Here is a 15,993-nt window from a genome sequence, read left to right on the forward strand (position 1 = left end):
TGGCTGAGTTCTGGTCCCTAACAACACAATCAGGCAGAGGCTAATATGGCGGAAAGCAGAACCTGTGAATGTTGTGTTAGCTAGCCTCTGGGATGCCTTTCCTGTTAGTAACGTTGGAAGCTACCATTATACCAAGGTGAATTCCCACACAACAGTCAGCAGTTTGGGCAGTACTAGAGACTGACCATGTGGTTTTCTGCATGCTAGGCAAGTACCACTGAGGTACACCCCAGCCTGGTAGTAACTTTCCTAAAATGAAAAGGAAAAGGTAGAGAAGTCATTATTTTATAGGAATTTCAACAAATTAAGGAAAGTCACTTAAGTCATAGCTTGTAGAGAACAGTAGAAAATGTATTTTAAAAGTAAAATGTTAGAAATATAGAAACTCACACCCTTTGTTCTTGTAAAACGCTTTCATTCTTTCAAGTAATTCAACGTCATTATAAACAATCAAAATACATACCTGCTGTTTTAACTTATACTGGAATATAAGCATTTTATTGAATGCCATATTTTCAAAGGTAGCTCCTTGGACCTCTACTGAAATGTTAATCATAGGTGTGCATTCAGTTAGCAAAACAGTATCACAAATATGTGGTACAGGGCAAATGTGGCTGTGCTCATGGTAATGTTACAGGCTTCAGAGTTTCCTCACCAGGGTTTCCCCCATCAGCATATGCAAATTCCCGGGGTTCTTGGCTTGGATTAGGAGGATAAAGAAAGGCTGTGCACCAGCCTTCTAGCTCCTCTTGAAAATATAAATAGTTCAGTGGTGGCACAAAGTTCCTCTGAACATAACTGAAACGCAAGTCATACTTAACCTATGAAAAACAAGGAGAAAACATTGGCCATCAGATCCTGGGACTCAGCAATGGTACAGGACAGGGCAAACTATTTGGCTTTAATTCTTTAAGGCCCACACTACAAAGTGGCCTTCCCTGTATTTCTCTGCAAATTATCCTTGTGACCAACCTGGGAAAAGAGCCATGGACTGTAGAGTATGCTGGAACCAGGCCACCTAGACCTCCGCCCCAAATTTCTTATTGAACTGCTGTCACCCTGGGCAAGTTACTTAACCTCACTTAATCATTACGCCTCAATGTCCTCACAGTGAAAGGGGGATGATAATAACAACCTCATCCATTATCTGCCTGGAGGGTCACACAATGTGATATCTGACATGCTTGTGACATTAACACATGCTTGTAAAATATTGTTAATTTCTATTAATCACAGTGCAAGTTCTAAAGGTCATTAAACAGCCTATATACCACAGAAGCTACACGTAAGTGTTTTACCCATTGCAAAACATAAATCAAATATTCTTGTTTAACATATTGTTTTTCTTTAAACACACATGCAGAGCTACCATATCTAAATCTGTGTGATTAGTAGTAATGATAATGAACTAATCCAACCAGAAAATTCTTGCTCCCCATCTACCCAACTGCTCTGTTCTAAGCACTTTCCATGCATAAACCTGAAAACCAACTCATAATCCAGGCACTAATTTAAACTCAACCACACCGAAATGTCAACAAATTTCCCAAAGTTATACAGCTGCTAAGGGACAAAGCTGGGGTTCAAGTTTCTTCTGCCGAGTGGTCGAATCAGCTTCTGTAATCAAACAGCCAAACACACTCCATCCTGTGCTGAGGACAGAGACTTGCTCAGAACAGATCTCTCTTCAACAGTCTGAAAACAGCAACGGACTGGGCTGTAAGGTATGAATTTGGAATCTCCACTCGTTTCCTCTGGAAATAAGATGACAAAGCTGCCATAGAAGAAAGCTGAGGGGTAGATGCCTGATTAACCCACGCTATGTAGTCACATAGTAAGATTGCTATAGGGAAGACTTTCTTACCACGAGTGGCAAAGGTTCACTGCTGCTATTGAAGGTATGGTCAAAAACGATTCCCACCAGTATGTAGAAAGACCTGGGATCCTTAATTATGTATTTTTCAAATAAAGGCACCGAAGGAAAGCCTAGAACTACAAAAAGAAAAATCCAGTCAGTGAATATCTGGGCATGAAAGCAAGTAATGCCATCAATTATCTATCTAAGGAGATTTAAGATTCCAGCTTACTTCTCCATTCACTCACTCAGTCATTCTGTAAACATATGAGCAGAGAGAGAGAAACACAAAAAATAGGATAAGTTAAAAGGCATGATTTTTAGCCAGGTGGTAGTGGCACATACCTTTAATCCCAGCACTCGGGAGGCAGAGGCAGGTGGATCTCTGAGTTCGAGTCCAGCCTGGTCTGCAGAGCGAGTTCCAGGACAGCCAAGGATATAGAGAGAAACCCTGACTTTTGTTTTTGTTGTTATTATTCAGCTCAGAACTTATAGTACAGCCAGCAACTGTCTTTAGATATCAAGATATTAATGCTGAGGAAGGAAGAGAGATAGCTCTTACTCACTAATTATCGTGTATGATATGTGAGTGCTAGTGCATGTGGGGGTCATGGTATAATTTTTCAGAGTCGGTTCTTTTCTTCTACCTTTATGTGGGTTCCAAAGATTGAATTTAGCTGCCAGATTTATGTGGCAAGCACCCTTATGCATGGAGCCATGTTGTTGACCATATAGTAAATGCTATTTTATATATTTATATAATTAGAAAAAGGGATAGGAAAGGTGTACATATTAAATAATGTGTTTTATTATTATTATAAGATTATTGTTCTTTACTTAGCACACTTAGTTTCTTCCATTCACAATACCCTCAAATAATATAAAATATCTCAAGTAACTCTAACCAAGCAAGTGAAAGACTTATATGATGAAAAAACCTTAAGACACTGAAGAAAGAAACTGAAGGTATCAGAAGATGGACAGGTCTTCCATGATCATGGGTTGGTAGGATTAATAGTAAAAATAGCCATCCTACCAAAAGCAACCTATTTATTCAATTGCAATCCCCATCAATATTCCAACACAATTCTTCACAAATATTGAAAGGACAATTTTCAGCTTCATATGGAAACATACACACACACACACCAAAAAAAGATAGCTAAAACAATCCTGAATAATAAGAAAATTGCTGGAGGTATCACTATCCTCAATCACAAATTGTACTACTAAGCTATAGGCATAAAACCAGCATGGTATCAGCACAAAAACAGACATGATGATCAAGGAATAGAATTGAAGGCCCAGAAATAAATCCACACACTAGTGGACAACTGATTTTTGATATCGAAGCCAGAAATGCACACTGGAAAAAAGAGAGCATTTTCAACAAATGGTGCTGGTGAAACCAAACAGCTGAAGAATCCAAATAGATACATACTTATCACCTTCACAAAACTCAACTTCAAATGGATCAAAGACCTCAACATATAACCAGATGCACTGAACCTGATAGAAGAGAAAGTGGGGGATAGCCTTAAACTCATCTATGGTGGTATTTTATTTGTACTGAAATGTGATTTTAATTGTATGTTAATAAATAAAGTTGCCCGGGGGTCAGAGCTAATAGCAAGCCATAGCAGAGCTGGGCGTTCATGGCCTTTAATCCCAGCACTTGGTAGGCAGAGCTAGGTAGATCTCTGTGTGGTCAAGGATACAGCCAGCATTGGAGATACACGCCTTTAATCTCAATACCATAGTAGACCTGGAGGTCTGTACATACAGGCAGTGACGAGGCAGTCATGTGCTTGGGTTTACAACCAATGAGAAGACAGAACAGAAAGTCTATATAAAGACAAACAGACAGGAAGTAGCTCTCTTTCGGAGAGGTCTCTTGGCTTAAGAGGCTAGCTGCAGCAGGAGGGTAAGGCTCTTAGCTCTGATCTCTTGGCTTTCTTCTTTGCATTGATTCTGTATTTTTTATTTAATAAGATGGTTGGTTACATCTGCACTCATCAGCACAGGAAAAGACTTGCTATTCAACATCAAAAAGATCAACAATTAATAAATGGGACCTTAAGAAACTGAAAAGCTTCCTTAAGACAAAGGACACTGTCATTTGGACAAAGTGGCAGCCTACAGAATGGGAAAATATTTTAAACAACTACACATTTGATAGAGGACTAATATCCAAAACAGATAAATAACTCAAAAAACTAGATATTAAGAAAATAAATAACCCAAAGTGGGGTGCAGATCTAAACAGAATTTCCAAAAGAGGAAAATTCAAATGACTGAGAAACACTTAAAGAAATGTTCAACATCCTTAATCATCAGGAAATGCAAATCAAAACTACATGGAGATTTCATCTTACACATGTCAGAATGCCTAAGGTCAATAATACAAATGACAGTTCATGCTGGCAAGGATGTGGAATAAGGGGAACACTCATCCATTATTGGAAATCAGTGTGGTAGTGTTCCTCAGGATGGGACTCAATCTACCTCAAGATCCAGCTTTGAGCAATATAACAGAAATATAAGGACATTTCATCCTACCACAGAGACACTTGCTCAATCATATTCATTGCTGCTCTATTTATAGTAGCCAGAAACTATATTGGAAACAACCTAGATGTCTCTCAAGAAATGAATGAATAAAGAAAATGAAATATTACTCAGCTGTTTAAAAAAATTAAATCATGAAACTCACAGATGAATGGACGGAACTAGAAAAAAAATCATCCTGAGTGAGGCAACCCAGACCTAGAAAGACAAATATGGTATGTATTCGTTTATATGTGAATATTAGCTGTTAAATCAATGATAAATAAGCTACAATCCATAGACTCACAGAGGTTAGGTATAGAGTAAGGGACTAGGGGGACAAACAGATATCTCTAGGAAAGGGATGATGGCAGGAGAGGACGCTGGAAAGGGAAGATTAAGTGGGAAGGAGGAAGGAGGAGGGAATAAGGGAGGGAATATGAGGAGAGACAGCTAAAATTAAGGGCCATTTGAGGGGTAGTATGGAATCCTAATACAGTAGAAGCCTCCTTAAATATACTCATATATGAAGGTGACCTAAATGAAATTGCCAAATAATGAAGGAGATAGAACCCCAACTAGACTCTCTCTCTCTCTCTCTCTCTCTCTCTCTCTCTCTTCCAAGACAAGGTTTCTTTTTGTAGCTCTGGCTGTCCTGGAACTCCCTCTGTAGACCAGGCTGGACTTGAACCTATAGAGATGCACCTGCTTCTGTCTTGAAAGTGCTGGGATTAAAGGTGTGCACCATCAACACTTGGCTAGACATCTCTTTTTAACAAATGAAGCTTCCAGTTCTGGGAATGGGTTACATCTCATGGAGTTATTGGCCAAAAGAATCCCATGGGAACACCCAAACCCAGACTGTTGCCAAGACTTATAGGTTGCTCTCTACAGACTAACAGCAAGGTCCTGTTGCTGAAGATAACACCTATACAACGCATTGAACATGGAGAAGTTGAGCTGGTGCCTATATAGAGCCTTCATCCCTTCATGCTAGTGTCTTTGGTACAGGAAGGTACTCTACAAGCTACCAAAGGAGAAATGTAAACACCAACTCAGATCTACAATGGTGTCCCGACTGCAAGATATGCTAGGGCAATGGTGGATCAAAGCTTATGGGAGTGATCAACTGTGATGGCTATTCTTGGTTGTCAACTTGACAATATCTGGAATTAACTATAATACAGAAATGGAGAGTATACTTAAGATCTGGATCTTGAGGCTGGAAGACACATCTTTAATCTGAGCCACACCTTCTGCTGGAAGCCTATATAAGGACAAGGGAAGAAGGAAGGGGGTGTGTTCATTCTTCACCTACTCACCCTCACCTTGTCAGCACATCTATTCCTTCACTGGCATTGGAGTTGACTTCTTCAGAATTCCAGCATATACAGAAGACCAGCTGAGACACCCAGCCTTGTGGGTCTGAGCAACTACTAGATTCTTGGATTTTCCATTCACAATTAGCTATTGTTGGACTGCAGCCTATAAGTCATTCCAAAAAATTTCCTTACACACACACACACACACACACAGAGAGAGAGAGAGAGAGAGAGAGAGAGAGAGAGAGAGAGAGAGAGAGAGATTTATTCCCTAAATTCTGTGACTCTACAGAACCTTGACTAACACACCAACTAATATCTGATTTGACTTAACTCCACAAGATGGAATCCATACCCAACACTACTTGGATGACCAAGAACCTGAGACTAGATAGCCCAGGAACCTAGGGTAAAACCAAATACTACTGTTCCACTAAAAGAGTATGGCAATAAAATGATTCCTAATGACATCTTGCTATACTTACAGATCAGTGCCTTGCTCAGCCATCATCAGTGAAGCTTCATCCTGCGCAGAATGGAACAAATACAGAGTCCCACAGGCAGACAAAATACGCCTTAAACAGATGTCTCCATCAAAACCCTCACCTCAGGGCTCAGAGAACTCTGAGGAAGAGGAGGCATAAAGAAGTGCCAGAGGGAATGGAGGACAGCACAGAAACAAAGTCCTCTAAATCAACAGTATCGATGCACGTATGAACTCACAGAGACTGAGACAACATGCACAGGGTTGGCACCCGTCTGCACCAGATGGGCTCCTGGAGCTGAAAAGAGAAGTGGACACATGCTCCCATCCCTAACCCTAATCCAGAAGCTATCTCCAGTTGATAACCACTTGCAAATGCAAATTTAGTTTTCTCTAAGGGAGTCTCATTGAGGAAGCAAACTACTCTTGGTGTTGTTGTTGTTGTTGTTGTTGTTGTTGTTGTTTGGTTTTGTTTCTCAAGATAGGGTTTCTCTGTTTATTGGCTGTCCTGGAACTCACTCTGTAGACCAGGCTGACCTCCAACTCAAGAGATCCACCTGCCTCTGCCTCCCACGTGCTGGGATTAACAACTGAAACAACTACTCTTAAGGGTAGGATGTATGTCCAGCACTCGATGATCAACAGAAAACAAAATCAGTGGCATCTTTGGAGGTTCCTTGTCTCATAATGTTGTGTTGTATCATTTTTATTTTATGTATATGTAGTTTATTTTTTCCTCTTTTTACCCTTCAGGTCCTTGCATATATATTATGGCTTCCAGTTTCTTGTTTTTATGGGATTCCAGAGTGTATGAAAGAATGGGTCTCTGCATCTATATCTTTTTCTTATGTATTTTCTTAGGTTCTTTTCTTTCTGTTTGTTTGTTTTGTACTATTCCAATGTATTGGTTTTTGTTTTATTGTATTATTTATAGTTTATTATTATCCCTTAGAAGCCTGGTTGTTTTCTAATGAGAGACAGAAAGGAGGTGGATCTAGATGGAAGGGGAGGTGGGGAGGAACTGGAAGGAGTAGAGGGAGGGGAAACCATAATCAGGATATATTATATGAGAATGAAAAAAATGTATTTTCAATAAAAGGAAAAAAAGAACTGTCCAAATTGAGTGGCAATAGAGCTGGGAGTAAAGCAACCTTTCCTTTAAATTTGAATTCTGTCTTATTAGAATATTCTTAAAGCCAGGCATGGTGGTGCACTCAGGAGTCAGATATCAAGGGTGAAAGCTGAAAGATCAGAGAAGCAGAACAGCAGCCACTGGAGACTTCTTACCTCTATGAAATCTCAGACCAAATCGGAGGTGGGGGAGATTCTGTCTCCACTCACCTTATATTCCTGTCTCCACCTCCTGATTGTGCTAGGATTAAAGGCGTGCACCACTGCTGGGCTCTGTAATCTCATGTAGCCCAGGGTGGCCTTGAACTCCGGATCTTGCTGCTTCCTCCTCCCAAGTACTGGGATTAAAGGTGCGTGCCACTGCCTGGCCTCTATGGCTAACTAGTGGCTAGTTTCACCCTCTGATCTCCAGGCAAGCTTTATTTGTCAGAACACAAACAACATATCATACGACAGCTTCCTAAAACCAAGAGAGACTGGCCTAGGAACGGCTGGCACAAAGTGACCCACACAAAGCAGGTGCTGAAGAAAGCACAGAGACAGAGTACCAGAGGAAGCTAGAGAGAAAAGCAGGGGCAGAGTGTAGATAGAGTCTCTGTGTATTGGGAAGCCATAGAAGGGTGTAAGTAGGGGACGGGCAAATTCCTAGTGACCTGAGTATCTTTCCGCCTCTGTTTGGAGACTGAGTTACAATAAGAAAAGAGAAGCAGAGAAACCTGTTAGACTCTGTGAGTGTGTTGTGGAATAATCATTTTACACTGTGAAGATAAGTCATTTTGATTGGTTTAATAAAAAGCTAAATGGCAGGGCAGTGGTGGCACACGCTTTTAATCCCAGCACTCGGGAGGCACAGCCAGGCAGATGTCTGTGAGTTCGAGGCCAGCCTGGTCTACAGAGTGAGTTCCAGGACAGGCACCAAAACTACACAGAGAAACCCTGTCTCGAAAAACCAAGAAAAAAAAAAAAAATTAACATTTTGATTAGTATTTAAACCTTGTAATACAAGTATACAAGCCTCCAGTGTGGTCTGTAAAATAATAAAAATGCATCAAGGACAGTTTTCCTTCAGTTATCACCTCAAACACTACAATTTGTAGATTCCAAACTTTGGGTCACTTTTGTAAGAACTCTCAGGAAAAAACTTCACTATAAAAATGCCTTCCCAGGATGGTAATATGACTCCAGCAAGCCTGACAGCCTGAGTTCAGTCCCCAGAACCCACAGGTAGGAGAGAAATGACTGGCAAGCTGTCCTCTGACTTCCACTTGTATGCCATGGTATGTACACATACACACAATAAATAAATGTAATAAAACATTTTAGTGCAATAAAAGAGTGAAATCTTTTATCTGACCTTCAAAGTCAACAGCAAAGGTTTGTTCCACCATTTCAGTGACAGCTTTCAAGGTCTCGCTTTTGGAAGGGATATAAACCAACTGAAATTTATTTTTCAGAGGATACTTATTGAAATATACTGGCAGTAAACTGATATCAACTGGTTGGTAGTTAGTAGTTGATACGTGCTTTGGCATACTATTGAAACGAAGATACAATACAATTGCAGAAAATAGTAACGGCATCAAGATTTCCAGAAGTGTTATCAGAGTCTTCCGCTTCTAAAACAGAAACAACAGCTGTGTGTTAATCCTAGACAAAATTCAAGTGTCAATTTCTACGTGGCAAGCACTCTTCTACTTAAAACCCTGAGGCTGGAGAGACCTTCTAAGTACTTTCTTAGCATACATGAAGCATGATCCCCAGTACTGAATAAACCAAATGTGGTTATTCACATCTGTAATCCTAGCACTCAAGAGGTTTGAAGGCAGACAGATCAGAAATTCAAGGTCATTCTTGGCTACTTAGGAAGTTCAAGCCCATCCTTTAATATACCTTTGACAACCTGTCTCAGAACAAACAAACAAAACGAAAATAACAAACGAGAAACCTCTTTCATTTCTTCTAGTCTCCCTACACAAAACACACACAAGAAAGGGGAAAGACAGAATGAGAGCCAGCTAGGCATCTCCATTCAATATTTGTTCTAAACCATCAATGGCTAGAAATCAATGGCAAGGGTTGCGTTTAACAATAAGAGCTAACAGAATTACTGTGAGAGCGTGAATTTTTAGAAATGAAGTTCTTAACTGTCCTTCAATTCATTATTAGTGACTGTGATGTCAAATTGATGGAATCTAAAATCACTTGGGAGATAGGCCTCCGGGGGTGCCTGTGGTGATTAATTTTTATTAACTGAGGTGAGAAGACTTGTTTAGCTGTGTGGCACCATTCCATAGCTAGGATCTCAGACTATGTACATGGAGGAACAGTATGCATTCACTGTCCTCTGCTCCCTGACTGTGAATGTGATGTGCTGTGGGATGTTCTGTATGGCAAATGTGTTGCTAATTAGTCAATAAATAAAACACTGATTGGCCATTGGCTAGGCAGGAAGTGTAGGCGGGACAAGGAGGAGAATAAAGCTGGGAAGTGGAAGGCTGAGTCAGAGAGACACTGCCAGCCGCCACCATGACAAACAGCATGTGAAGATGCAGGTAAGCCACGAGCCATGTGGCAAGGCATAGATTAATGGAAATGGATTAATTTAAGCTGTAAGAACAGTTAACAAGAAGCCTGCCACGGCCATACAGTTTGTAAGCAATATGTCTCTGTGTTTACTTGGTCGGGTCTGAGTGGCTGTGGGACTGGCAGGTGAGAGAGATTTGTCCTGACTGTGGGTCAGGCAGGAAAACTCTAGCTACAGTGATGTGACCACCTGCTTCAAGCTGACACAATGACTCCCCCATCGTGATAACTATACCTTTAAGCTGTGAGCTAGAACAAACCTTTTCTCCCTTAAGTGGCTTTTGTCATGGTGTTTTATCACAGCAACGGGAAAAGAAACTAAGACTGTAACTTATTTAACTTAAACATGCAGTTGCTCCTGAGGACCTACATCTTCCCCAAAGATAAGCATACCCATACCTTTAAGATGAAATTCTTCCAGAGAAGAAGTTTTAACTTCTTGAACACTGCCATTGTACCCCCAGCTCACCGCTAGTCAGAAAACAAATTGAGACAATATTATGTATAACACAAAAATGTTAAGAAGTTTTCTTTCAGCCAGGTATAGTGGCGCACACCTTTGATTCCAGCACTCGGGAGGCAGAGGCAGGCAGATCTCTGTGAGTTAAATGGCAGCCTGGTCTACAGAGTGAGTTCCAGGACAGCTAGGGCTACATAGTGAGACCCTGTCCTGAAAAAAAAAACAAACAAACAAAAACAGAAATATTCTTTGCACCCTTGGATAACTTTGTTCTTGTGGGCATTCAGAATATTTCAAATTACTTTTCTTCTTTCTATTGTTAATCCTTCTCCATCTTTTTGGGCTGATTCTTCCTCCTCTCCACAGCCTGTAAACATTAAGGAGCTGCAGGGCTCAGTCACTGGACTCCTTTTCATGCCAACATGTGACCTCACATAGCCATGATAGGATCCACATACATTCAGACAAGGTCTACTTTGATATCTCTAGCCTGGACTTTACCTCAAGCTCTTTTCCCAAATAGTCAACTGTAGGACAGCTGTCCCTGCCCCACTGTGTTTTATCTCAAAACTGACCTGGCCTATTTATGGTCACCCTAAAACAAGTCATCCCACAGTCTTATTCACCTCAGTTCGTGTTGTTCAAATCTAGATGGTCTTATAATAAAAAACAAAACAAAACCCTGAGCCAGATATTGGGGTAAAAGCTGAAAGATCAGAGAAGCAGAGCAGTCAGCCACTAGTTCTTACCTCCACTAAATCCTCAGCCTAAAGAGAGTGAGTTCCTGTTTCCTCACACTTTATATACCTTTCTCTGCCCAGCCATCACTTCCTGGGATTAAAGGTGTGTACACTTCCCAGTACTGGGATTAAAAGTGTGTGCCACCACTGCCTGGCTCTGTTTTCAGTGTGGCCTTGAACTCACAGAGATCCAGATGGATCTCTGCCTCCCCAGTGACAGGGTTAAGGGTGTGAGCCACCACTGCCTTACCTCTATGTCTAATCTAGTGGCTGGCTCTGTCCTCTGATCCTCAGGCAAGTTTATTAGGGTGCACAATATCACCACAAGTTCATATCAGTTCCATTCTTCCAGTTAACGGTTGTTACTGCCTTCTCTTTTGAAGCCTAAATGTAGATTGTCGCAAACCTGTACTTGGTCCAGCCTTTGAAATACTCACTGGCGCCTTTCACCACCCCGATTCTCATCTTCCCTTGCCTTGACTGAGTTCTTGCAGGAGCCCCAGCAGGGGAATCACTGCACCTGATCTTGTCATCTTGCAACTAATTTTCTATGCAATGACAAGAACAATAAAGTTTAAGTCAGACCACTTCTGCTCTTCCACCACAAACTCTGATGGCTCCCATCTCTCTCCAAGAAAAAGCCTTGCCTTACAATGACTTACAAAGTTCTGCAGTATATAGTTTCTGTTATTTCATCTACTTTACTGTTCCTGCTACAACATCACAGGCCTAGCTACTGTTCCAAAACACAATAAACACACCACTGCACCAACATTTGGATTTCTCTTGCCAAGTACACCATTCCTTCATATCTTTACATGGAGAATTCTAGTTTCTTTTGGGTATTTATTTGGAAGTTACTTTCTCAGTGAGGTTTTCATTGACCATTCTAAATAAAATTTCAGTCACTCAAAACATCCATATCTATTTTTCATGTTTATTTCTCTTCTTAGCATATTTAAGCAGAGAAATGTTTTTTTATTTCAGGACTGGGGATATGGCTCAAGAAATGGCTAAAGTGGGTAAAATCTTTGCTGCACAAAATGCTTGCAGGACCTGAGTTCAGTCCCCAACACCCATGTGAAAGTTAGCACACGCCTGTAACCCCAGCTCTAGCCGAGCAGAGGCAGGCAGATCTTGGGGGCTCACTATCCAGATAGTTTAGCTGAAACATGAGCGTCAAATAAGGTGCATGGACTGTAGAGCTGGCTTCAGTGTCCATCCAGAAGACCCAAGTTCAGTTCCCAGCATCCACACGGGGCAGCTGACAATTGCCTGTAATTTCAGCTCCAGAAGATCTAATGTGCTCTTCTGGCCTCCACAGGCGCGCGCGCGCGCGCGCGCGCACACACACACACACACACACACACACACACACACACACACACACACACGGGGGGGGGGGGTCCCCGTGGAGGAACAGACAGACAGACAGACAGGCAAATACACAATAAATAATAAAATATTTAAAAATATGATGCAGTACTTAGGTTCCACCATAACCAGCTACACCTAAATTTTTAAAAAATCATTATATTGATTTTCTCTTACTATAATGAACTACATGAGAATAAGTATTTACGGAAAAAAAAAAAAAGAGGTTTACAGTTTTGAAGGCTGAAAGCACAACATAGCACCAAGCTCTGGTAGTGGCCCTTGCAGCTTCATCAACTCAGGGAAGATTGTACCACACTGGTAAGAAACACACAGAAATGAAAAATTGCATCATAAGGCAGGATGACAAAGAGTGACTAAACCAGCTGAGGTTACTCTTTCCCAAGGGTCTTCCAATGACCTAAGGCTTACTCATCAGGCCCCAACTTAAATAAAGACTCTCATCTCAACATCACCACGTACCCGTTTGGGCACAAACTACATCTCCCATGCTCATATTCTCTGGCCGGTTTATCTGAACCCCCATTAATAGGTGTTTTAATTTTTCAACAAGAATATATTCATATAATATTTGTTAAATTTTAAATTTGGGAATGTACTGATCCATCCATATGAATCACCTACATTTTCTAAATGATTAAAAGCTATGCAAATTATATTTTAAGCAAGATATTTAGTGATTTACTCAAGCACAGCTGTGGCAATGTTACTATAGTTTCTGCACTACTTGGATATTTAATAGTACAAGTCTAAATATTTCACTGACATATTCAATGAATTTATGTGCATTCCATGCAATTCTGTTTATATTATTTTCAAATTACAATATCTTCACTAGCTTAACGATACATTGTTGAGGACTCTGAATTGTGTTAAATGGGTGTTTTAATATTTACATTTCAAGTTTCATCTGTACAGTCAATACACAATAAAAATGTGAATTTAACACAAGCACCTATTTTGTGAGATTCTGAGGAACATTCTTCATCAAACTCCCAGTCCCATCTTATATGTAAGGGAAATTCTAAGTCATTCAGCTCTGTTCCTAGATTTAGTTCTGCAGAACAAGGATTCGGTTTGGAAAGGACTAAGGGGTTGCCAGCTCTAATCAGTTTAAGCTAGCAATGACAAGTCCCGGTTTGCAAGAAAAGCAATTAAGGAAGACACAGGCTAGAGTACAATTCTAGTTAGCCAGGCTAACTAGAGAATGAGAAAAACATTCTGTTTGGAAGAATGATGGAAAGTCTTTTGGAGATGTCTGCAGCACGCTAATAATCCAAATCACCACGTTTCTTCAATTGCTCCCCCGCCCCATGCTCATTACAGACATGCATCATACTACCATTTAATTGGCATTTAAGTGCTAGGCATTATAATCCCTTAAACATGCAATTTTTTTTCATTTCACTTTCAAAAAAGACGGTGGGTGGGAGGGAGGAAACAACAACTCTTGAATTTGCTCTTGTTACCATTTCAATCTTAGGAATAGGAAATAAAGATTCTGAAAAGTGAAATGACTTGAATACACTAGTGAAGGACTCAAGACCTGAAGCCAGGTCTTTATGACTGTTTTATTCAGCAAACTTGGCTAGAGCTGTCTCTGTGCAAGGTGTTCTAGGTCCCCAGGGATGACCATGTGCCAGGGAGCCCACCTTCTGGGTTAACCATATTGGACCCCAGAGAGTGAGGGGTTATGACCACAGTGAAACTGACATTGACTCGGAAGTCACGATCCCGGGGTTACCTTACAGCACCTGCCGCGGCCGGCCCCCCGCAGCCGGGGAAGGCTGCGCCCCACTCACCGCCCGCACCGAGCCGGTGGCCGCGGGCACTCAGGGACCCACTGCGACTGTTGGCCCCGCGACGCAGTCGCCCACGCTCCACCCGGTGACCCACTCCTCCCGGGCCGGCCGCGCGGCTGCACAGCCCTGGATCCAGGAACCTATGATTCCAGCGCCATTCCCTCCGGCCTGAGCCGACCGGAGGGCACGCGGATGCTCGCACCCTCCTGTCTGAAGAAACACGACCTCCAACCCTCTCGCCTCAGTCTCCTGCCTGAGGGAACCCTAACGCCCCACCCTTCTGCCTGAGGGGAGCCAGAACCCTAATACCCTCTCCCAGCCCCACCCCACTCCGATTCCGTTCTCCTAGCCGTGCTGCTGGGCTGGGTCGTGACTCTCGCTTTACTCGCTGCCAGCTGTCGCCTGGAAGGTTCCTCAACCTAACCTCACTGGAACTTGGGTTTCTTCTGCTCAGACAGGAGCAGAAAGTAGCACCTTCCCTTGGTGACAGGAGTGAGGTGGAGCGAGGGCCCTGAGGAGAAGGAGGAACTTGAAAGGGTAAAACCCGCCGCGAAAGTGAAATTCCTGATGTTACAGCCTCGACTGCTTTGAAACACAGTTGTCCGGAGACGAGCTTCAGGCCCACAGCCCCGGGGCTCGGTCTCCCGGCGTCGCCCGCTCAGTCTCGGAAGCAGAGCCCCGGACAGAGCCCCCTGCTGGACACGGACAGGGGCGTGCTGCAGGCTCAGGCGCGCGCGCGCGCGCGCGCGCGTGCGGACCCAAACCCGCAGGGGCAAGCCATCACGCACGCGCCGTACGGCCCCGCCCCACCCCACCCGCACGCGCGCGCCCACGGGAGGGGCGACCTCCGTGGAGTACTGCGCAGACGCAGGATCCGGAACGGTGAACTCGGAGCGGGCGTAGCGCGACGTGGAGCGCCCTCTGTCGGAGCTGGGCAACATGTGCGAGGCACTGCGCAGACGCGGAATCCAAAGCTTAGGCGAGGCAAAGCCGGCCGGGAGCAAACCCGGGGCACCTGCAGGGGCGGCCCACTGCGCACGCGCGGGCCGATGCGCCCCCTGTAGGAGCCGGAGCTTCCTGGTGCGTTCTTAGCACCCGCGCCTGTCTCCGGTGCTTCCTCCCCGCAGGGCGGCCTCAGCTGTCAGCGCCGGCCGCAGCCGCCCCTGCGAGGCTGGAGCGGAACCGGGAATCTAAGGGAGGGAGCCTGGCGAGAGAGCTCCTCCGGCCGCCGCCACCCTGGCGCTGAGGGTCGGTGAGTGCCACTAGGACCCGTCGCTCGCGCGCTAGCTCCGGGGTCTGAGGTTTGCCGTCCTTGCCCGTGTCTCCACTCTGCCCGCGGGCAGCGCCCCAGCCTGCGGCCTCGCGCCGGGACCGTCCGCGCGTGTTGCCCCAGGTGTTGCTTTCGTGGCGTCCTCGAGCCTGGGTGTGTCCCCGCCATAGCGGGGCCGCTGGGAGCGCAGGAACCAGCTCAGACAGCCAGGGTCGTGATGGGGTCCATTGTGCGGGCCCGGCAGATGGACAGACAGCCGCCGCCCTCCGGCGCATTCCTGGCTGCGGGGTAGCAGGCGGGCCGAGTGCTCCCGGCGCACCACCGGGTCGGTGTTGGTGCGGGATGGTATTCCTCGCTGCATCAGAGTCCTTCAAGCTCCACCTTCTTCATTTTCACGAACTTCA

The 15,993-nt window shown here is 43.7% G+C and overlaps 2 protein-coding genes across 4 annotated transcripts in view; one reads left to right on the forward strand and one right to left on the reverse strand.

Annotated features, from left to right (window-relative positions):
• LOC131916707 (ATP-binding cassette sub-family A member 17-like) overlaps positions 1-10,382 on the reverse strand; it is an 80,799-nt gene extending 70,417 nt beyond the window's left edge. For all 3 annotated transcript variants that reach the window (XR_009380587.1, XM_059270173.1, XM_059270172.1), the window contains exons 1-4: positions 10,322-10,382; positions 8,694-8,955; positions 1,865-1,992; positions 656-821 (exon numbers count right to left, since the gene is read on the reverse strand). Coding sequence is in view for 2 of the 3 variants with exons in the window: in XM_059270173.1 (XP_059126156.1) it covers positions 656-821; positions 1,865-1,992; positions 8,694-8,955; positions 10,322-10,375 (610 nt within the window). In the remaining variant the exon portion in view is untranslated. The remainder of the gene's footprint in view (positions 1-655; positions 822-1,864; positions 1,993-8,693; positions 8,956-10,321) is intronic.
• Positions 10,383-15,374: 4,992 nt separating this feature from the next.
• Abca3 (ATP binding cassette subfamily A member 3) overlaps positions 15,375-15,993 on the forward strand; it is a 63,952-nt gene continuing 63,333 nt past the window's right edge. The window contains exon 1 of the mRNA XM_059270174.1: positions 15,375-15,571. The gene's annotated coding sequence lies outside the window, so the exon portion shown is untranslated. The remainder of the gene's footprint in view (positions 15,572-15,993) is intronic.

Source organism: Peromyscus eremicus, chromosome 8a (genome assembly GCF_949786415.1).
Source record: "Peromyscus eremicus chromosome 8a, PerEre_H2_v1, whole genome shotgun sequence".
Taxonomy (NCBI): Eukaryota; Metazoa; Chordata; class Mammalia; order Rodentia; family Cricetidae; genus Peromyscus; species Peromyscus eremicus.